This window comes from Rattus norvegicus, chromosome 8, assembly GCF_036323735.1.
Source record: "Rattus norvegicus strain BN/NHsdMcwi chromosome 8, GRCr8, whole genome shotgun sequence".
NCBI lineage: Eukaryota > Metazoa > Chordata > Mammalia > Rodentia > Muridae > Rattus > Rattus norvegicus.
Genome location: NC_086026.1, coordinates 118101654 through 118125329, shown reverse-complemented (window position 1 = coordinate 118125329; position 23676 = coordinate 118101654). Strand labels below are relative to the sequence as shown.

At 42.5% G+C, this 23676-nt stretch overlaps 1 protein-coding gene across 11 annotated transcripts in view; it reads right to left on the bottom strand.

The window, feature by feature from the left end:
• Qrich1 (glutamine-rich 1) overlaps window positions 1-23676 on the bottom strand; it is a 39567-nt gene that overhangs the window by 9672 nt on the left and 6219 nt on the right. For 8 of the 11 annotated variants that reach the window (XM_006243745.5, XM_006243747.5, XM_006243746.5 and 5 more), the window contains 5 exons: window positions 18117-18446; window positions 12038-13069; window positions 4679-4856; window positions 3967-4121; window positions 2481-2595 (listed from right to left, as the gene is read on the bottom strand). In XM_006243745.5, coding sequence (XP_006243807.1) covers window positions 2481-2595; window positions 3967-4121; window positions 4679-4856; window positions 12038-13069; window positions 18117-18425 — 1789 coding nt within the window. In that variant the 5' untranslated portion in view covers window positions 18426-18446. Of the gene's footprint in view, window positions 1-2480; window positions 2596-3966; window positions 4122-4678; window positions 4857-12037; window positions 13070-18116; window positions 18447-22824; window positions 22969-23676 lie in introns of all 11 variants that reach the window. The other 3 variants (XM_063265252.1, XM_063265253.1, XM_063265251.1) reach the window with 1 other exon arrangement.

The following is a 23676-nucleotide window of genomic DNA, read 5'->3' as shown; positions in this document are numbered from 1 at the left end:
TTCCAGAGGACGTGAGTTCAATTTCAAGTACTCAACTGGACGGTTCACACGTAAGTAAGGCTCAGCTCCTGATATGGCACTGGTGGTCCCCGGCACCCAGACGACACCCACCACGTAACTGACACAAACATAAACCATGAAGAACAAAACTGCGGAGCCTGGTATGGAGCTGAGTACTTAAGAGATCACAGCCAGGGGTGCTGCAGGTCTCTAATTCCAGGACTCAGGAGGCGGAGGCAGGTATTTTCTGTGAGGTGCTGAGTAGCCTGGTCTATACAGTGAGCTCCAGAACAGTCAAAGCTACATATTGAGACCATGTCTAAAAACAAAACCACAAAACAAACAAGTTAAGAGTTACGTAATAAATTTGAGACCAGCACAGGCCCTATCTTAGAGGCTAGAAAGATGACTCAGCAGTTAAGAGAACTGGCTGTTTTTCTAGAGGGCCCAGGTTCCATTTCCAGAAACAACATGGAGGCTCAGAACTGGCTGTAACTCCAGTTCCAGGGGATGATGTGTTCTTCTGGACTCAGTGGTTACCATCCATCCATCCATCCATCCATCCATCCATCCATACATACATACATACATGGTACAGAAGACATGCAGACCAAACACCTATACGAATTAAAAGACATGCCATTCAAAAAAAAAAAAAAAAAAAAGGGTAGCAACAACAAAACAAACCCTGGAATAGGAAGGTGGCTATGGTTGGTAGCTGTCTGTCATGCACAAAGGGTTCAATTCTTAGTACTACACTAGAGATGGTAGCACACCCCTGTATCCCCAGAATGTACAAGATAAAGACAGAAGGATCAGAAACTCAGTCACCCTGAGCTACATACATAGTTTGAGGTGTGTAAGATTCTGCCTCAAAGAAAGAAAGAAAGTTAGAAAGACACACGGGAGCTTTGACTGTGCATTGCTAATTGAAAAATCAATCACAAGAGAATAATGAGGTCATTCCAAGTGGGGCATGATGACACACTTTGGAGGCAAAACCAGGTGACTCTATGTTCCAAGGGGACACATGCCCTTAATCCTATCACTCTGGAGGCAAAGGTGGACAGATCTCTAAGCTCCAAGCTAGCCAGGACTCACGACACAGTGATACACTGAAAAGCAGTAAGACCAACCAACCAATCAAAGCAACAGCAGCAGCAATTCCAAATCTCTGACATTCTAGAAAAGGCAAAACTCTGGAGATAAGAAAATAATCGGGGTTGGGGATTTAGCTCAGTGGTAGAGCGTTTGCAAGCACAAGGTCCTGGGTTCGGTCCCCAGCTCCGAAAAAAAGAAAAGAAAAAAAAAATCAACGGTTGCCAAAGACTTTGGGAAAAAGAGGGATGAGTAAATGAGAAACGCATTCTTAGAACAAGCATTTTGAGGGTTGGAGAGACAGCTCAGTGGTTAGAATACACTCTGCACTTTCAGAACACTCAAGTTTGGTTCACAGCAATCGAGGCCGTATGGGTAGTTTAAAGCACTAAACCTAGACTCAATCTCCAGCACCTACATGGTTGACAGCTGTGTAATTTCAGTTCCAAGGACAGAAGGTATAGGATCTAGTGGAACCTGAGTCACAGATGGTTCTGAGTTACTATGTGGGTGCCAGGAACAGAGGCTTGACACTCTGTAACAAGTACTCTAACCACTGAGCAACATGTTCTGATAGCAGGCAATGATGGTCTGAGTTTCACCGCTTCCTTCACTTGCTTATACTCAGATAATGGTGCCACAATTTTGCCCACTCCAATCTTAAATCTTTTGATTCAAGCAATCTTCCTGTTTTAGGCTCCCAAAGATAGGTGTAGATAGGTGTAGAAGATAGATATCATTCTTGGCAATGACTCTTAATAAATTTGGACAAGTAGAAAAGTTGGTAGTAATTACATGACAACCAGTTCTGCAAGCCCCAAGAGCCACAGCCTCTGGTGAAATGTTCCCTTCCTAACAGAGAAAGTACCAAAGACTCATACCTGTGAATCACAGACCCTTTCCTCCAATTGTAATTGCAGCCAGCCAAATGCTATCCATATTTTTGTTCTTCTTGAGTTTCTTTTTTGTTTTTTGGGGGTTTGTTTTTTTTTGGGGGGGGGGAGCAATTTTTATTTTTATTTTTTTTTATTTATTTTATTTTATTTGTTTTTATTTTTGAGGCAAGATCTTTCTTTGAAACCTTGGCAGGCCTAGAACTCCTAGAGACCCACCTGACTCTGCTGCCTCGCTGATGTGTGCCACCATATCCATAGCTACCAATCCTCTTAAAGCCCAAGTGGAGGGCTGGAGAGATGGCTCAATGGTTAAAGGCACTGGCTTCTTTCCAGAGGACTAAGTTCAATTCCCAGAAATGACATGGCAGCTCACAACTCTTAACTCCAGTCTCAGGGGATCCAACCCCCTCCAACAGACAGATACACATGCAGGCAAAACACCAATTCACATTTAAAAAAGGATTCAAAGACCAGGGACATTCTTACCAAGTGGAGTGACCCGGGGCTGCACGTCCTTCAGAACTTCATGTAGCCATTCGGTAAAACGAACATAGTAAAGATCAGAGAATATGTCATCTACTCTTCCATTTTCAAAAAGATACTAAAAGAAAAGTAATTAACAAATGTTACAGGTAGTCTCTTGAGCAAAGCCTTTAGGAAAACAAAACATTTTTTTACCACCACCAACACCACCGCCTTACCCTACCCATTCTCTCTAACAACAAAAAAGTAGTTAAGTCAGAACTGTCCAGCTTGTGTCATTTCCATAGCACACCTTAAATTACACGAGCAGATTCTTATGTTCCTGAGAGCTGAGCCAACAAGGGATCTTTCGTGAATACTATCCCACATAAGCAAGGCCCTGTAGTCAAAACCATGGGGGAGGGAAATAGAGATATGGCTCAGCAGTTAAGAACACAACAGCTCCTAGAGAAGACGAGACTCAGTTTCTAACATCCATGTAGCCACGATTGCCTGTAGTTGTTCATGCCTACTCACACACACATAAAATAAAATGACTCAAAAACTCACAAAGTAGAAAGAGCAGGAATTGAACCGAGATCTATCAGCCTCTGCACAACACCCACCCACCCACCTCTACCCCTGTGCTGGGATTAAAGGCAGGGTACTGTGTTCAGTTTTAATTTTGTTTAGATTTATGTATGGTGAGTATCTCTGCATATATGTTTGGTACCCTTAGATGTTAGAAGAAAGCACTGGATCTCCTAGAACAAAAGTTAGGGATGGGTATGAACGACCATGTGGATGCTGGAAACTGAACACAGGTCCTGTAAGAGCAGTAAGTATTCTTAACCGCTGAATTATCTCTCTCCAGCCCTAGCACATGCAAATCTTTTAATTTCCTTTTTTGTAAAGGGAGATTACAATACTACAGCAGCCTTCTGTGAATAGAGACATCACATAAAATAAGTCAGGTAGTTATGGGTTAGGATCAGAAGAAAAAAGGGATGAAAGGAGGCTGACTTCTCTCAGAATTAGGCATCCTTGTATATATTCTTTTCTAGAGTAAACATCTAAGCCTTTATTTACAAAAAGGGGGTGGGGGTGGGGGTGGGGATTTAGCTCAGTGGTAGAGCGCTTGCCTAGCAAGCTCAAGGCCCTGGGTTCGGTCCTCAGCTCCGGAAAAAAATAAATAAATAAATCGGGCAATGGTGGTGTATACCTTTAATCAAAGGACTTAAGAGGCAGAACCAAGCTGATCTCTGGGTTCCAGGACAGCCAAGGGTATGCAGAGATTTCCTGTCTCAACAAAACTCAAACAAATGTCAGGATCTACGTGGGCTTGGCCAGCAGGAACTCAAAGGCCAGCCTGTCTCTGCCACCACACGCTGGGTTAAAGCTGTGCCACCAGTTTTTCTTCACATCTTGTCATTTAAGCAAACTATGCTAAAGTGAAAACATTCAGTGGGACTCCAGTTCAAATATGTTTATGTGAAGATCTGTTTCCTACCTTCTGTATACACAAGAAAATGTAGTAGAGTACATCTGGGTCATAGGGTTCACCTTCTCCATTCCGAGCTTCTCGTGTCATTAAACAAAGGCCATAATTCAATTCAGCCACAGCAGATGAGATCAGATCTTCTTGGAATCGTAGCAACTGGCGCCCTACAATACAAGTCCTAAGGTGAATGGGAGTCCTGGCATGGCGACAGTGCTGCCCTAACTGGTTAATCACATTGTTGAAAGGAGGGCTCAGAGAGGATATTGCCCACTAGGGTTCAGGTTAGAAATGTCCACTTAGATCTGTGATCAGAACTTCCCTATTAATATACTAACATATGCTATTTCACCAATAAATTCTTTACTCTAAGAGCCAAGAAATGTAAGTAGAAAACTCCAGCAACCACACTCTGTACTATGAGCAAGTAAATGAGTCCAAGCTTAGACAGGCTTAAATACAACCCACTGGCAGCTCCCAGGTCCTCCAGAAGCCATTCTTCTTTCGTTCTGAAACACACAGATCTAAAAATCTGGTCTCAGGCGATCCTATGAACCCTGCTCATTCATGAGGTGAAGACTGTATCCTGTTCATCGTTGACACAAAGTATACTTCCAAGTATATTCTTCAGTCCTTAGAGCCAGGGGGGTGCTACCTGCCTGGATTGTTTTTCTTGTACTTACATTTTGACACACCCATCATCCTCTCCCTCCCAAACACTCACTCCCAATGGGGGCCAATCTGTTTTGAGCATCCTTTTCTAGTTCAGCATTCTTGGTCTGAGCCCAGTTTTTCCATACTTCTAGCCCTTCTTCTGGCTTCAGTGAATTTGGAAGCAAAAGCTCTGGTGAAGGCTGCGGTTGTGACTGTGGCTCAACTTCAGCGACCTGAACAGTTTGTGCCTATGAGAGGGAAACCATCAGACTGTCAATATTTTTCATTAGGACCTTTAGTAAAAAAAATACCAGAAAACCAAACTTAACTGCTTATTCACTTGGGAAAACAATACCAACCACCCAAACCAACTCTTCTTGCTGTCTTGTTTTCATGCTTTGCAGAATTTATCTGGTTACAGGGACATCAAAGGTAGCAATGTAACTAAGTCAGTGCAGCACTCCTCCGCTCAGACTGTACCGAGTTCTCACTGAACATGTTTATGACATTCGGAACTGTTATGAATGTGCATGTGAAGTGTGTGGGTACATGTATGTCACTGATGGGCCTGTGGAGGTCAGAAAACTCGTGGAAGCCACTTCTCTTTCTACTAGATGGTTCTGAGTGACTGAATGGACTGAATTCAGGATGTCAGGCTTGGAACAAGTGCTGCTACCCACTAAGCCATCATGCTAGCTCTTGATTCTCGTTTCAAAACACCAATATAAACCAAGGATGGCAGAACATGACTGCACTACCAGTACTTCAGAGGCTCAGGCAGGGTACAGAGCGCCCTCAAGTTTGAGACCAGTCCGAGCTTTATGGCAAATCCAAGGCCAGCCAGGACGTAGGAGTTGGTCTCAAAAACAAAGAAAAGAAAAAGGAGCTGGGCAGTGGTGGTGCCCATCTTTATTCCCAGCACTCAGGAGGCAGAAGCAGGGGGATCTTTATAAGTTCAAATTCAAAATGAGTTCCAGGACAGCCAGAGCTATCTGGAAACCCTATCTGGAACCACACCCTGCCAAAAAGAAACACAAAGAAAAAAAAAAAAAAAAAAACCCTACAACACCAATAGTACAAAATGCCCTAGAACCTCTCAAAGGGCAGAGGCCAAGTATCAATCTTTTTAAAACTCCCTAAGTAAGCCAGGCAGTGGTGGCACACGCCTTTAACTCCAGCATTCAGGAGGCAGTGACAGTTGGATTTCCAGACAGCCAAGGATACACAGTAAAACACTCTAGAAAAACAAACAACTTCCTAAGTAAATAGAGGTTTATTTTCAAACACTGCTTCAAAACTTCACTATGCAAATAAAACACTTAGGCACTTTATTAAGATGTGTATAAAGCGACTGAACACATCTGGGTTGGAACCTGAGAAAGTTCTACTCCCAGACTATGATCTGAGTGACCCTCTATGAGGAGGGACTGCAATCCACACCAGCAAAGCTGGAGCAGTGGTGAGTGCAATACCCCAGAGGCAGTGTCCAGCACCTTGGGAGTCTGCATATGGTAGCTCCTCCCATCTGCAATCCAAGAAATGCAAAGGCAGAGGCTGTAGAAGTAGAAGCAAAGGGTCACCCTGAACTAATAGCAAGTTTAGGAAAACCCCCATCCCAAAGAAGTTTTCCTGCTGAGGTGGGAATGATATGCCTATAATCCCAGCATGGAGGAGCTTGGGCGGGAGGGCGGGGGGGGGGGGGGGGGGTTCCCGGAGATTATTTTAGTCTAGAACAACCATTTACAAAGACAAGTAAGACAAAAGGTTGCCATTGTAAAACAATCAAAGGTAAGACTTCAGAATCTTCATGGTCATTTTCCAGCTTATAAAATCCTTGTATTTTTTCACACAGAACAGGTTCAGACTGACCTTAAACTTGTGATCCCAGGGGTTGGGGATTTAGTTCAGTGGTAGAGCGCTTGCCTAGCAAGCGCAAGACCCTGTGTTCGGTCCTCAGCTCCAGAGGAAAAGAAAAAAAAAAAAAAAACAAACTTGTGATCCCCCCCCCCTTTAGCCTCCTAAGTGGTTCTGAAACTACATGCACGTGACACCATACTAGCATAAAGTTCAAACCCATATTCTCACCCCTAAGAACATAATCCACTTTCATTCTTTCATATTCAATATATATTCATCCATATTCATATATTCTCTCTCTCTCTCTCTCTCTCTCTCAGTACACAGGCTGGCCTCAAACTCAAGAGATTCGCCAGATTCTGCCTCAAGTGCTGGGATTAAAGGTGTGCACCACCATGCCCAACTGTGTGTGTGTGTGTGTCTGAGAGAGAGAGAGACAGACAGACAGACAGACAGACAGACACACACACACACTCACACTCACACTCACACACTGACTGAGATTGGGTCTCTCTATAGTCCTGGCTCTCCCTTAACTCAGTATGTAGACCAGAGGGGCTTTGACTCACAGAGGTTTTCCTCCTGCCTCTGCCTCCTGAATGCTGGGATTAAAAGTGTGCACCACCATGTCCTGCCTTTCTTTAAGAATCTTAAAACTATCAGGCAGACACATAGTGTGTGAACAGACATGCATGTAGGGAATACACCCGTACACATAAAATAAAATTGAAGAACGAAAAGAGGGGCTGGGGAGATAACCCAGCACCCATAAATAATGGCAGGCATGGCCAAGAATGTCTGGAACTTCAACACTGGACCAGGGGACAGATGAATCCTAGGAACTCACTGGTGATCATCCTAGCCCAAAATAATGAACTTTAGGTTCAGTGAAGAGAACCTGTCTCAGGGGAATAAATTTTAAGAGTGACCAAGCGAGCAGAACCACTGTTCTTTGTCCTTCCAAGATGTGCATATGATTTGGTCCTGGTATTTCCACAAGCAGAAGCAGGCAGATCTCTGAGTTCAAGGCTAGCCTGATCTACAGTTTAAGTTCCAGGACAGCCAGTGCAACACAAAGAAACTGTCTTGATTCCCCCTCTCTCCCAAAATTTTGTTTTGGAAAAATATTCAGAAAGAAAAAAACAGAATAGAGCATGATAGTTTATCAGTTGCTCATGGTCAGTCAGTAATCACTACTGAATATACTTTTTACCTTTTCTGTCTGTGTAATGTATGTGCCACACCATCAAGCCACACATTCAGCTCTACCATAATTTGAAAATAAAACAAGTGTATTTCCACGCTGTCTTGTACACCTAATCCTTTGTGTTCTGTTTTTACTTCTCTCCGTTTATACCTGGGTCTGTGAAATAGCAAAGGTTACTCTGTTTTAGTGGTTGTGTCTGATGTGTATTTGCATGAGTCTCCTTGGATGAAAATAACATAACTTGTCTTACTAGTCCAGCCTAGTATACAGAGCAAGTTCCACAACAGCCAAAAAAGCTACACAAAAAAGCCTATTTTAGGAAACTAAAATCAAATCAAAACAAAACAAATCTAAGGGAGTAGGTGGGGTGGCTAACACCAGAAGGCAACGGATGCCATGAAACCCAAATTAAAGACAGTTCTGAACCACCATGTGAGCACTGAGAAGCAAACCCAGGTCCTCTGGGAAAGCAGCCAGCGCTCTTAAGTGCTGCGCCATCGCTGCAGTCCCCTTATTTTTAAAAAGCTGTTTATGTGTGTATATCTGTATATTTTATATGTGTACATGTTAGTAGGTGCCCCTGGAGGCTAAAGAGGGTCAGATTCATTGTGTGGCTGGAGTTGTAAGACACACAATGAGGATGCTAAGAATTGAAATGGACCCTGTAGAAGAACAGCCAGTGCTGTTAACTACTGAGCTATCTCCGTAGCCCTATCTTTTTTTTTTTTAAAGACAGGGTCTCATGTACTGTACACTGGCCTAGAACTCTATGTAGCCAATGTTGGCCTTGAACTTTGCCTCTGCCCCCCTTTTCCTAAGTGCTAGGATTTCAGATGTGCTCTACCATACCAGCATCCTTTTTGTGTTTCTAACATTTCTGTACAAGAATAGTTCACAAGCGCTCTTTTCCCCAGTTAAGAACTGTGGTAACAGGGCTGGAGAACACTAGCTTCGAGGGTGGCCAATGCCTTTAATCCCAGCACTCAAGACTCAGAGGCAGGCAGATACTGTGCTCAATGACAACTTGTCTACAGATCATGTTCTAGGACAACAAAGGCTACACACAGAGAAACCCTATTTGAAAAAACAAAAACAAAAACAAAACAAAAAAACCCCCCCGAAAAACCAACCAACCAACCAACCAACCAAACCCTCACTGACTGCTCTTCCAGAAGACCCAGATTCAGTTTGCAGTACCACATGGCAGCTCACGCCATCTGTAACTCCAGTTACAGGATTTTACATCCTCCTCTGGGTACACAAGCAATACTCACACATGGTGCGGAGAAATACATACAGACCAAACACCCACATACATAAAATAAATAAAAGTAAATCAATCAGCCGAGCAGTGGTGGCCACGCCTTTAATATCCCAGAAGCAAAGGGAGGTGGATCTCTGAATTCAAGGGCAGCCTGGTCTAAGATTGAGCTCCAGGATAGCCAGGGCTACATAAAGAAGCCATTAAAACAAACAAACAAACAAACAAGCCATCTCAAAAAGACAAACAAAAAAAGAAAAAACAAGATTTAACAACAAAAACCCACAACTGAAGCCAGATGCAGCAGTGTACACACATGTGGCCTCGAGTAATTGAGAGGCTGAGGCAAGAGAGCCAGTTAAACCCCCACAGAAAAATGGATAAAAGTAGAGATCGTTCTCTACGGATAACGCCTAGAGCACTGAGAATAAAATAGACTGGAAAGAGTCAGAAACAGATGGGGGAAAGTGAGGTCAAAAGAGGAAGGCTTCACTAGGAATATAGTTTTAAAAGACAGGAAATATGAATGAAGGCTTTAAGGGACCACTCTCCCCAACTCACTGTAATTGTGGAGTTCAACACATTCTCACCTGTTCTTCTTGAGGGTCAATTCGCAATTAATTGTCTTCCCCACAAGTTATTCAGTGATATAAACATGGAAGAAACTGTCTTGTTCTGTTTTAGACATTCTTTTTTTTTTTTAAGATTTATTCATTTATTATATATAAGTACACTGTAGCTGTCTTCAGACACACCAGAAGAGGGCATCAGATCTCTTTACAGATGGTTGTGAGCCACCATGTGGTTGCTGGGAATCCAACTCATGACCTCTGGAAAAGCAGTCGGGGCTCTTAACCACTGAGCCATCTCTCCAGCCCTGTTTTAGACATTCTTGCTATGTGGCCTGGGCTGACCCTAAAGAACCTGAGATCCTGCTGCCTCATTTACTGAGGTATTGGTGTTATGCAAGTATGTGCAACAATGGGCCAGTTGCTAATTTTACTTTTGCCATTTTCCCCACCTTTGTTTTCTTAGACAAAGTATCATTATGTAGCCGAGGACCGCTTGGAACTTGCTAAGAACAAGTTGGCCCCCCCCCCCCCCCCCCCCCCCGCACTCAGTGATCTTCCTGCCTCTGCCTCCCAAGTGCAGGTTTTGCTGGTGTACACCCTCACATCCAGCTCCTTTCAACAGACCTACTAAGAGGTATTCTTATAATTTATTTATACCATATTCAAAGATAACTAAAGAAAAAAAGCTATCTTACAAGGTCTCTATCAGGAATTTACTACTTGTGTGTGCTAAGTTAATGGTTCAACTACAGCTGTATAAGTAACCCATGAACAGTACCTAACACTTTTGGGTCTTCCACTCTTCATAGCATAACTCTACTCACCATCACAGGACATTACAAAGAAATAGTATAGACACCTGTGATGGTTTGTGTATGCTTCTGTATATGCTTAGGCAGTGAAAGAGTTGGAAAACAAAGCTAGTGATAATGTAATAGAACGCGGCAGCTTTGGCCATGTGGCTCTCTGGATTTAGAGTCAACAGAAGGGACTGCTGGGACAATTGGTGCTGGTTAGCTGGAGCTAAGAAATTAGTGGTGAGGTGAATTTTTTTTTTTTTTTTTTTTTTTTTGGTTCGGAGCTGGGGACCGAACCCAGGGCCTTGTGCTTCCTAGGTAAGCGCTCTACCACTGAGCTAAATCCCCAGCCCCGGTGAGGTGAAATTTAACTGAGGTGAAATCTGGGAAGTATTTTCTTAGAACACAAAGAAGCTGTGCTCCAAAGATAGCCCAGGTTGCACCACCTGCTGCAGCTGTACTTGGTAATGTGTAAGAGTCACCCAGGTGGTACTGGTTTTAAAGGCCTGAAAGGGTCATGGAGAGCAGCTGAGGCTTGGCACTGTTGAGAGGCCAGGGAAGGCCATTGGTAAAGGTGCAGCCTCGGTTGCAGTTGATGTCCCAGGACTGAAGGGGCCATGCAAAGATGTGAGGCTTGGCACCATGAAGAGGCTATTGGTGAAGCCTAGTTGCAGTGAAGAACCCAGCATAGTAGAGATGCCAGTACCATGGGATGATCACCAAGAACAGCAGCGGCAGGGAGTGGATCAACCTGAGCTTAGAGTACTACAGAGGGCAGAACTGGAGAAGTGATGCCAACCATTTGGAGGAACCCAGAAGATCATGTGTGGATCCCGGTATCAAATCAAGAAGCTTTAACACTGAAGGTGCCTTGGAGGCCCAAACATGTTTGAAATACCAGAGCCACAGGATATCTGCTAAGGAATGTTGCTAGCAAGGAGTAGAACCAGCCCAGGAAAAGAAATGTGTTGCAGTCAACAAAGATGAAAAAGGAGTTGGAGATCTGAAGTCCACCTTGAAACCAGGCAAGGAGATGCAGAGTTTGGGGTTTGCCCAGCTGGTTTCCTGTCTTGCTTTGGAGATTACAGTTAAGTGATTGGATGGATCTCAGAAGACTTTGAACTTAGGACTTTAACACTGTTCAGACTGCTATAGACTATGGGAGCTTTGGAAGTTGAACTAAATGTATTTTCTTACTATGCTATGGCTAGGCTATGGCCCCCAGATTCATATTCAGTAGAATATGATGGTTTGTATATGCTTGTCCCAGGGAGTGGCACTATTAGGAGGCAAGGTGTGTCACTGTGGGCATGGGCTTTCAACCCTCATCCTAGCTGCCTGGAAGTCAGTCTTCCACTAGCAGCCTTCAGGATGAAGATGTAGAACTCTCAGCTCCTCCTGCACCATGCCTGCCTGGATGCTGCCATGTTCCTGCCTTGATGATAATGGACTGAGCCTCTGAACCTGTAGGCCAGCCACAAGTAAATGTTGTCCTTTATAAGATTTGCCTCGGTCATGGTGTCTGCTCACAGCAGTAAACCCTAACTAAGATAGCATCTTACCCAAACACGCTCTAAAAACTACAAAGAATAACTGGTCATTTTGTTGAATTCCAAGAATGATAACCACCTCCCCATCTACTGTTTCTCTCTCTTCCCTCCCCCATGATGGAATTAAATAATTCAGACACTATAGGTGAGTTCTGTTACACTCTACAGATTTAAGTCTTACTTACTGAACAAGTGACCTGCAGCTGCTGCTGTTGCTGTGGCTGTGGTGGTGTCTGTTCTTGTGCAGTTTGCTGTTGCGGCTGCTGCTGTGGGTCCCATATATGTACAGTCTGAGCCGTATTCTGGTACGTGCCTGCTACAGCCTGCACAGCCACTGGAATGTGGATGTTGCCATTCATGAACTGTGCTGGAAAGAGAGAGTTTGCAAGGGTCTGCACTACCTCTTCATGGGAGTTCTTCACTACGGATGTGGTGCCCACCATCTTCTCCTTGTCATCCTCCAGCTTTACAGCTGCCAGAGCCGTGGGTGAGCCACTGACGTGAACTGCATTGTAGGCTTCCTGGGGAATGGCAATGTGGGTAATGCTCTGCTGCTGAGGGTCCCCCCGGGGCTGGGCGGAATAAACAGGGATGGTCCAAGTTTCTCCTGTAGGGCTAGTTATGGTCCCAGTGGCGCTGTACAGGTGGGCACTGTCTACTGTCAGTAAGTCTGGCCTCAAAGACACGTAACTCTGTTGCTGGCCTTGTGGAATGGCCAGCACGGTGGCCACTGGCTGCCCTGAGATGGCATAGGACACGGTGATGGGCATGTCCACTTTGCGTTTCTTCACTGGTTGAAGGACACTGGCTGTGCCAACCCTCCGCTCCCCTTCCCTGGGTGAGCCCTGCTGGGAGGGTGGTGGGGAAAGAGCGCCCACGGTCTGAATTTGAATCTGCTGGCCCCCAGCAAGAGATTGGCCTGCCACCAACTGAGCTTGGATCTGTTGATGTGGGATATGCTCCTCTGGGATTTCTGCAGCCTGGATCTGCTGCGCTGCCTGCACGTGCTGCACCTGGATCTGGGCTGCTTGCAGCTGCGAGGGGCTGGGGCTCTGCAGTGATGGAGTCTGGATGGAGGGGGCTGCGGACTGTGGTGCTTGGCCCTGGATCTGCACCTGGACCTGGATGGGTTGCTCAGCAGGCTGGTGAACGGTGAACTGCGGGGAAAGCTGCTGAGCTGAGACCTGCTGTGGAGACTGCTGTACCTGCACCTGTACCTGCAGGAACAAGAGTCATCGGTGAGAAAAGGCAGGCAGCATCAAAATCCAGTTTCCAAGAAAACTTTTCGGCAGGACCCTGTGTAATGTGAGCAAGGGGTGCCGTATCAGTCAATGCTTCTGCAGGCCACAATACCTCAAACCAAACTCAGCATCACACTGAATTAACTCAGATATATCCATCCCAGGAAGTAAGACACGATTAACAGGATACAAGTAAAAACATCGCAACTTTGTTTTCTTGGTTCTTTGTCCATTAGTAAAGTGGTATAAGCATAAGTGGTATACTTAAAGTATTTAGGAAACGTTTAGGGTTTGAGAGTTGGTTCAATGTCAAACTATACAAATTTTTATGTATGGGGCTGGAGAGATGGTTCAGTGGTGAGAATAAAGCTTCCAAAAATAAATAAACGGCAGGCAAGATGGCCCACTGAGAAAAATGTTTTCTGCCAAGCCTGAATATTTTTTGATTCTTGGTACTCACGTGAAGAACAGTCAGACAGACATATATACAGAAACAGTAAATTTAAAAAATGTAATAAAAAAAAAAAAATAGAATCCTGAGCAGGGTGGTAGTGATATGTACCTTTAGCCCCAGCACTCCACAAGCAAAGATAGAAGGATCTCTGAGTTTAAGAACAGCCTACTTTACAACAACAATCAGGACTAAACAGAGAAACCCTGTCTAGAAAAACAAACAAACAAACAAACAAACAAAACCCCAAAACAAAACAAAAACAGAATTCTCTATGGTGAAAATCAGGCATGATTTTTTTTTAGGACTACTTGGAAAAAAACTGCTTCAGCTATATACTAAGAGTTGGTATTAGGCATGGTGGAGCAGGTCTTTTATCACAGCACACAATGAGTTCTAAACATAAATCTAGCTAAAGAGTATTTGCCCAGCACATGCAATATATCAAGTTCATAACACCTTCACAAAAGAAAAAAGGAAGGTGCACAAGTGCAAATATTCTCAGACTATAAACCACTTGCTATTTTAGCTTCAGAAATTACTTTTAACAGTTTCCCTTTTGCTTCTCTATAGTATGTTTTCCTCTTCTCGCCTCTGATGTATACTCAGTGGTAGGAGGAATCCAGAACAAGCCCTCTTAACACTGACTCTACCTCTAACATTTGCTACACTCACCAAATTCCACATAAAAGCCTGCATGCATGCATTTTGTTTTTGTTTGAGGTAGGGTATAATTACATAGCTCTGGCTGTTCTGTAACTCACTAATGTAAACCAGGCTGGCCTTGAACTCACAAAGATCTACCTGACTCTGTCTCCCGAATGCTTAGATCAAAGGCATGCACCACCATAACAGGCCTAATTTCTTATTTTAATCACCTCAAACACATTAACTCTTTATGTTGAGCACATTTAAAATCCTAGCGGTGGCCAGTAGGATGGCTCAATAGATAAAAGGCATTTGTTGCATAAGCCTGGAACAAGGTAAATGGCCAGGAATGACTCCACAAAATTATCCTCTGACCTCCACATGTGCTCCATACATAGCCATGCATGCATATACAACATGCATGCCCACATGTGCACAATTAATAAATCAAATAAGTCAAGTCCTGTTTTTGACACTGGTTGGGTGGTACCTTTAGTTCCAGAACTAAGGAGGCTGAGACAGATGGATCTTTGAGGTTCAGGCTGGCCTGGCCTACAGAATGAGTTCCAGGACAGCCAAAGCTACAAAGAGAAACCCTGTCTTGAAAAACAAAAACAAAAAACAAAACAAAAAGATCATTCACTCCAAAGAGTAGAAACTAGCATGTGCACAATAACTGTTAAAACTATAAGCCAATGCAAAAGTCTGAGGTGATCCAGAAATAAAAACTAAGTGTTTTTAAGTATTTAAATATATACAACTTTAACTTAAAGGATTATTATCATGAGTATATGATGTGGGGAAGGGAGGCCCTGAATGCTGAGGCACACTTCTTCAAGTCACCAGTCCCCAAAGCTGTACTCAGCAGAGGTTCATAATCCTAAGGGACCTAAATAATACCGAGGGACCTAAAGGAAGCAGATCCATCCTGCATAAGGTGTTCAAGGTCATATCAGGCAACTTAGTGACAGCTACTCTCACATTAAAAGGTAAAATGGAAGGTTAGGGATAGAGTCCTAGCATGCTCGAGTTCTACCTTCAATGCACAGCAGAATGTAATAAATATATAATTTTTTTGGTTCAGTTTTTGTTCCCCTGGAAATGGGGTCTATGTCTCAAAAAACTTCCTATAACTACATTCAACTTGTAATTTTCTTTTGATTATTACTACCTCAATGTAATATAACAGCTATTCAGACTGTATTAGAGGGACAGGTGGAGTAAGTCAGTGGGTAAAAAATAAAAATATTTCTTATGCAAGCATGAAGACCTGAGTGTAGAATTCTAGCATCTACATGAAAAGTATAACATCTAGGTAATTCCAAACAGGGGGTTCCAAGGTCTCACTGAACAGCAAGTTTAGCCAATCAGTGAGTTCCAGATGAGAGAGAATGTCACGGGGGTGAGGGGTGGGGGAGTGGGGGTAGTAAAGGATAAGTAAACCTCAACCTCTGACCTCTACAGGTACACACACACACAGCTCATGCACATAAGTACTGTTTTGGATAATATACTTAACCTAGACAAGACTTAAAGAAAGAACACAAGAATATATGTGTTGGTTTACAATGCCATTTTAATATGAGCTTGCAGGGGATCCTAGAATGACCCCCATGACCCCCCCCACCCCGTTCTTGAGGAATGAATGTATGCTTTAAAATGCTTGTTCAGTACTCAATCTTTGGCTGTTTATAGTAGGGGATTGTTCTGAGTAGCCTTTAGATCTCAGCTTGGTAAATTCAGAGGAAATGTTCCATTTTCCCAAAAATTCTCCTAAAGCAGCATTCTCTTGTTACCTTATTCTGTATCTGTACTTTATTTTTAGCAATTTTTCAGATTTCATGGTTTTGGCCAAGATGGACCCAGAACTCACAATACTCCTGCTTCCACCTTCCAAGAGCTGGAATTACAGGCATGGGTCATCATGGTCAGAAGACTCAGTGGTTTGCTTTTTTTTTTCTTTCAGACAGGATCTTACTTGTAGGGTCAGTCTTCCTCAGCGTTCAGAGAGCATGAATTACACTTGAGTTAACTCAAGTGTAATTCATGGTTAAATTTGGAGAGGTTTTAAAACATGTCTGTTGTGGCATGTGTAATACATGAATGCACACGTGCCAAAGTGCAAACGAGGAGAAGGCAGATGACAGTTTTGGATCTTCTTTCATCTATGGATTCTAGCAATGGAACTCAGGTCACTACTTATGCCACAGGCAATTTACCTGGTTTAGTGGGTTCTAATCTTATTCTTCCCCTGGCACTGTGAGGAATTTTCTTACCCTCTACAATCACTCACGAGGGAAATGAAGTTGGCATGGCAATACACCTGTAATCCCAGGCACTAAGGAAGTTGAAGCAAGTGTATGTTTTGAGTTTGAAGGTAGCCAGGACAACATGGAATACCGTATGGAATCCTATCTCGAAATAAAAAATAAAAATAAGATATAAAAAAAATAGAGGGGTTGGGGATTTAGCTCAGTGGCAGAGCGCTTGCCTAGCGAGCGCAAGGCCCTGGGTTCGGTCCCCAGCTCCAAAAAAAAGAAAAAAAAAAAAAAGGAAAAGGGGTTGGGGATTTAGCAAGCGCAAGGCCCTGGGTTCGGTCCCCAGCTCTGAAAAAAAGAAAAGAAAAAAAAATTTTCTACTTCTTTTATAAACCTGAGTTTTTAGGAAAATTATGTTAAAGGTGATAGTATTGAATTATCTTGAGTATTACAAAGCTTTTTTTTTTTTTTTTTGGTTCTTTTTTTCGGAGCTGGGGACCGAACCCAGGGCCTTGCGCTTCCTAGGCAAGTGCTCTACCACTGAGCTAAATCCCCAACCCCTATTACAAAGCTTTTTTTTTTTTTTGGTTCTTTTTTTTTTTTTTTCCGGAGCTGGGGACCGAACCCAGGGCCTTGTGCTTCCTAGGTAAGCGCTCTACCACTGAGCTAAATCCCCAGCCCCTTGAGCTAAATCCCCAGCTACAAAGCTTTTAAGAAGTCTGTCACACCCAAAATCTCAACCTTTTGAACCTTAGTAATGAGAAACTTATAAGAAACTAGAGATACTTTTCTTGTCCATTATCTCATTTGGTCTCATTCAATTGGTATTTTTACCATTTCTGACAGATGAAAAAATTAAGACTAAAAAAATTAAGATCATGTTCTTAACTAAGAAATCAAGTAAAATTTATAGCCAACTTCTAGTTTCAGAACCCAGTTTCCCACAGTATCTTCTTTGTGACTACACAGTCACCCCTTCTAGCTCAGACACATTCCTGCTCTTCCACTATGCTTCACATCCTTCCTAATACCCAGTTTAAAAAGCATCCAAAGCAAAATGAAGCTCAATCATAATACAGTGCCAAGAAAACTACTGTATGACGTACAGATCCTTAAAAAAGAAACTCCCCATATCAGCTAACACACTCACTCCTCCATTTTGAATGAGTTTAATGTTAGAGTTAGCATTATCTGAGACCTACTAGGTAGTAAAATGCCAACCTAGAATTCTATATATGATCAGAGAATTAAGATGTATAAACTAAATGAAGATCACCAATACATCAGATTTTAATTTTAAAGCAAATTCTGAATTCCACACTTTCCACAATGAGTCAAAAGTTGGCATTCCTGTCCCTTTTGCTAAGACTGTCGCAGAAAGATGGAAAGGCTTGGTCAAATGAAGCTCTCACATTCAAATGCAGTGCTGGCCTCTACTATTCTGTACAATTCAAGCTCTCTAAAGCAAATAGCAAAAAGTATCTGTGGTCTTGATAGTTTAGAGTGGCTAAAGATAGTGTCAGTCCACATTAAAAATGAAAGATTCCACACTTCAATAAAACAGCCTCCAGCGTTTCTAACGTCTGTACAGGTAGGAGTGCCGTAGCCAGCCTAGACGGAGAGAATAAAAGTTTACTAACAGCTCCAACTAAGTATCTCCTCTTACCTGAACCTGCTGTGGCTGCTGAACCTGGATCTGCTGCTCTTGCTGAGTTTGTGGTTGAACACTGGTTGTGACTGGACAAGCAAGTTCAAGCAAAGACCCAGCCACTTCAGTGCTGTCTGTATAAATGCAGTTCCCACCCTGCTGGTACACCATGGTGGTGGTGGCAGACTGCTGGAACTCCTGAAGAGCTTCTGGTCCCTTAGAAGCCAGCGAGTCCAGAAATTCCTTCATCCTGTGTTGCGGGACAGACCTCGCCTTTACTCGGATGTACTCTTCAAATGAGATGGTGTTCTCTAGAGAATTATTCATATTGCAGAGTCCTTAGGGTTCCTAAAATTAAAATGGATAGTCAACACTCTACTACTGTTAGCTTACCGATTTTTATATTTTTTACATTAATTATCAGGGTGTAGACATGCACATGCCAAGGAATTCGTAGAGGTCAGAGGACAACCCACTTGAGTTAGTTCTCTTTCCACTATGTGGGTCTCAGGGATCAAATTCAGGTCATCAGGCTTGGCAGCAGGTGGCTTTACCTACTGAGCCACCTTACCAACCCTACTATTTGTATATCTGGAAATCTTGAAATACAGACACAATTACTCTGGCAATGAGAATGGAAAAAATACAGATGTGCGTGTAATATATGTAATATATATGTATACATATATATTATATATATTTTATTATATTTTTATTTTTCCCCAAAATAAACTGTGGTGTTTTCTGTTTTTTAAAATAAGGTTATTTTATTACTATGAACCCTTGGATGGCCTGAAACTTGCTATGTTGACCACGCTGGCCTTAACCCCACAGAGATTCACTTGCGTCTGCCTTGAGAGTGTTGGTGCCCATCTCTATGAGGTATTTTGTTTTAATCTTTAGAGTGTGTACGAGATAATATACGGCACACATGCCATGACATGACAAGTGTGCCGAGGCAGAAGACAACTTTGTATAGTTTGTTCCTTTCTTCCACATTTACACAGATTCCAGGGATAAAACTCATAGGCTTACACAAGTGCCTCTCATTTGCTGTTGTTAATACTTCACCAGCCCTTTTGCCCAGCCCGTGCTAGAATTCCATGTAGCCCAGGCTGGCTTTGAACTTAAGGAAATTCTCCTCCTCCTTCTCCGGCCTCCTGAGAACAGGTGCAAGCCAGTACAATACCCATCATCCAACATTTTGCTTGTTTTGTTTCCCTAGTCAGGGAACAGCCCTTAGTAACAGCTCTGGCTGTCCTGAATGAAACTCACTGTGCAGACCAGGCTGGCTTTGAATTCAGAGAGATCCATCCCCTTTTGCCTCCTGAGTGCTGGGATAAAAGGCATGTGCCACCACTGCCCAAGCCTTCAACATTTCTTAAACCAAACTATCATACTAAAACAAAAGTCAAGCACATTCAAGTACCAGACAGAATAGGCTGAAGTCATAGCCTCCATCCAGCATTGGGCCAATTCCATCCTCTCTATGAAGTCAAGCATTAGATAGTTAATGTTGCATGTAAGACCATTCCTATTCCTGTTTGCACACACCTTTATATGAAGCACTTAAGAGGCAGATGCAGGGGCTGGAGAGATGGCTCAGCAGTTAAGAATACTAACTGCTCTTCCAGAGGTCCTGAGTTCAAATCCCAGCAACCATATGGTGGCTCACAACCATCTATAATGAGATCTGATGCCCTCTTCTGGTGTGTCTGAAGACAGCTACAGTGTACTTATTTATAAATAAATCTTTAAAAAAAAGAAGAAGACGAAAAGGCAGATGCAGGTGGAAATCTAAAGGTTTGAGGCCAACCTGATTTATCTATATAGTAAATTACAAGCCAGTCAGAGTTACAGAGTGAGTCCCTGACTCCAAATAAATAAATAAATAACCTTATAATATCACAGAAAGAATATCAAACAAGGGGAGGGAGTTATGATCAGATTCCTACTTAGTGACATGTTTTTGTTTGGTTGGGTTTTTTTGAAACAGGGTCTTACTACATAACTTTGGTTGGTCACCTGGCCCTTACTGACATTTTATTTCCAATACTAAATACTACTATAGTAAGATTGTTTATGTATACCATCTAGCAAGACCCAAGAGACAAGGAGCATATTCTTTCCCTCCCATCAGAAACACCAAAAATCTCCTGGACTTAGTGGTGTACTTCTTGCTCCCTAAATACATGTAATCCCAGTACTTGGCAGGCTGAGGCAAGAGAATCTCAAGTCAGAAACCAGTGAGAACTACATGCCACATCTACAAATCACTAAAAAAAAAAGAGCAAAAGATCATTTTTAAAAGGCAAAGATGAGGGCTGGAGAGATGGCTCAGTGGTTAAGAGCACCGACTGCTCTTCCCAAGGTCCTGAGTTCAAATCCCAGCAACCACATGGTGGCTCACAACCATCTGAAACGAGTCTGATGCCCTCTTCTGGTGTGTCTGAAGATAGCGACAGTGTAATCATAATATATAATAAATAAATAAAATATTTAAAAGGCAAAGATGAAAAAGGAAAAGTAATGATCTCATTTTCCATACATTGCTCACATTCTTTTGCAGCATGACTAAAACATACTCTCTGGAACCATACCGCTTTGTTTCAAATTGCACTCTGACATCGAGTGTTAGAAGCTAGTTAACTTCAATATTTTTCCTTCTATTAAACAGGAATAAAATATCACTTACAGTGCTCGGAAAAATATTTGAGAAAAAGTACCATATAATATTGACTAATTTTATTAAAATAACTAGAAATGGGGTTGGAGAGATGGCTCAGTAGTTAAGAACCTTGGCTGCTCTTACAGAGACTGGGGTATTCCCAGTACCCACATGGCAGCTCCCAAGCCCCTAAACTCCAATTCCAGGAATCTGCCAACCTCTTCTGGCCTTTGTAGCACAAGGCTTGCACATGGTACCCACAGGCATGGGTACAAAACACCCATATCCACGTAAATAAAAATAAATAAATCTAAAACAAATTGGAAGGAATTGACTAGTTCCTTAAATAAGTACCAAAATCCGGAAATCAATTTTGCACTTTTTAATCAAGTATCTTAAACAAAAATGACCTGGGCCCAGGAAGACCACAATCCAGTAATTCCTCATGAGGCCTAATCAAGAAGATCGTGAGTTTAAGGCCAGGTTGGGCTACATTCTTTAATCTTGCCTCAAAAAAACAAAATAAGAGTTGGGGACATAGCTCTGTTGGTAGAGTACATGCTTGCCTAGCCCATACAAAGTCCTGGGTTTTGTCCCCAACATTACATAAAAGACAAGATGTTGCAGATCTGTAACTTCAACACTTAGCAAGTCCAGAGAACTAGAAGTTCACGGTCATCTGCAAAACCAATGAAAGCAACTGATGACTTTCAGAAAAAAGGGACCAACAAAATAGCTCAAGGGTAAAGATGCCTGTATTGTTCATGATCTGAGTTGAATTCCCATGACATATATGATGGAAGAAAGGAACCAACTTCCACAATTGTCCCCTGACCTCCACACACGTGTCCTGGCATGTATCCACACACAAAAATAAGTAAGTAATAAATGTAAAAAAGTTTAGAGACAGGACAACAAAAGCACAGTGACCTGTAGCTACTAAGCTGTCTGTCAACACTGTCTTTGCACTACCCTCTTTTAGGCAGCACAAACCCAAGGGCAAAAGCAGTCACAGGTAATAGAGTAACAAGCCAAGGGAAGCTTCTTGCCAAAAAGGGCTCTTAGTTGGTCTCAGATGTCTGGAAACTTAATTTTTTTCTTCTGAGTCATTCCTCTCCCTCACTGATGAGATGTTCTACTCTATATCTACAGTCGCATTTGTGGGTAACCATCTACTGTCTTCCATCTGACTCTAAAACTCTTGGCAGACAAAACTGTAAAACTGTGTCCCATTCAGCTCTAAATAGTTCACATATGGAAGGTGCTTCTTATATACTTTTAACAAGAATTAAGAATTACGATTCCTTCTTCCAGGACTTGGAGAGATGCCCTAGTAATTTAGAGCATTTGCTGCTCTTACAGAGGGTACAGGTTCAAATCTTAGCACCCATGAGAGGCAGCTTATATCTCTGGATTCAGGAGAGTCCATGACACTTGCAGACACATACACAGTTGAATAAAAAAAAAAAAATGGTTTTTCCGAGACAAGATAGTCCTGGCTGTCCTGGAACATGCTCTGTGGACCAGGCTGGCACTCAAGCGATCTACCTTCCTCTGCCTCCCAAGTGCTGAGATGTACTTGGGACATCAAGTGTGTGCCACTGTACCACCTAGCATAGGAATAAAACTTAGGGCTGGAGAGATGGCTCAGTGGTTACGAGCATTAGCTGTTTTTTCAGAGGTCCTGAGTTCAGTTCCTAGCAACCACAAGGTGGCTCACAACCATCTGTAATGACCTCTTTTGGTAATACAGGTGTATATGCAAACAGAGCACTCACATATGTAAATTAAATATACAAATCTTTAAAAAAAATTCTTCCTATCACATCTGTAACTCAAGAAAAATAAGGGTACTATTTTTTTCAAATAGTGTACTTCTTGGGAAGACTAGAACTACATACCCAGAGTCAATAAGTGAAACCAAAGAAAACCAAATAGTCTTCTGGCTATTAATTCACTGACATTTCTGTGGGACGACATGTAAGTATAGTATACTAATTATATTTGGGTGCTTTCAAACAGAATGATCCAATGACAATTCTTTAAAATAATGCATACATTGTGAATACTTCTCTCCACATAAGCACAGTAACAATGGGACTGGAGAGATGGCACAGCAGTTAACAGAACCTGTCAGGTGCTGGAACCAACTTAACTCCAGTTCCAAGGGACCCAATGACCTCTTCTGCCTTTTGTGGGCACCTGCATGTAGATATATAGAAACAGAAAAACCCTTTTGAGAGTCTCACTCTGTAGCCTTAGCTGGCATGGAGCTCACTATGTAAAGCAGGCTGGAGATCCACCTGTCTCTGTCTTCCACGTGTTGGGACTAAAGGCGTATAGCATCACACCTGGCCCATGATTTAAAAAGAAAAATAACAACACAACAGACCTTTATATTATAGAAACACAGTTATTTCCACAAAGAGAAGAAAACAACACACTGGATATGCTGGTAGCCTATAGAGACTCTGTTTCCAGGCCACTGCAAACTTCAAAACTACCCATCCCACTACAACATCCCACAAACACAAGTTCATCAAGCTAGCTTCAACCTGACAAACAAATGCTGTTTTGAAAAAAATATATATATATACACATACATATATACACACATATATACATATATACATACACATATACACATATACATACATACACACACACACACACACACACACACACATATCACATATATGGCAAACTCTCCCAAGAGTTCATTTGAGACAGGCAGACAGAAACACACACACACACACACTCTCACACACACACTTCCTTTGAGACAAGCTATCACCGACTGTGGAGTTCTGGCGGACTGGAAATCAAATCCAAGTCCCTACACATAGGCTTAGCTTCCAAGTGTATTTTAAAGCAATACTGTGAGCCAGGCTTAGTGGTGCCCACCTTTAA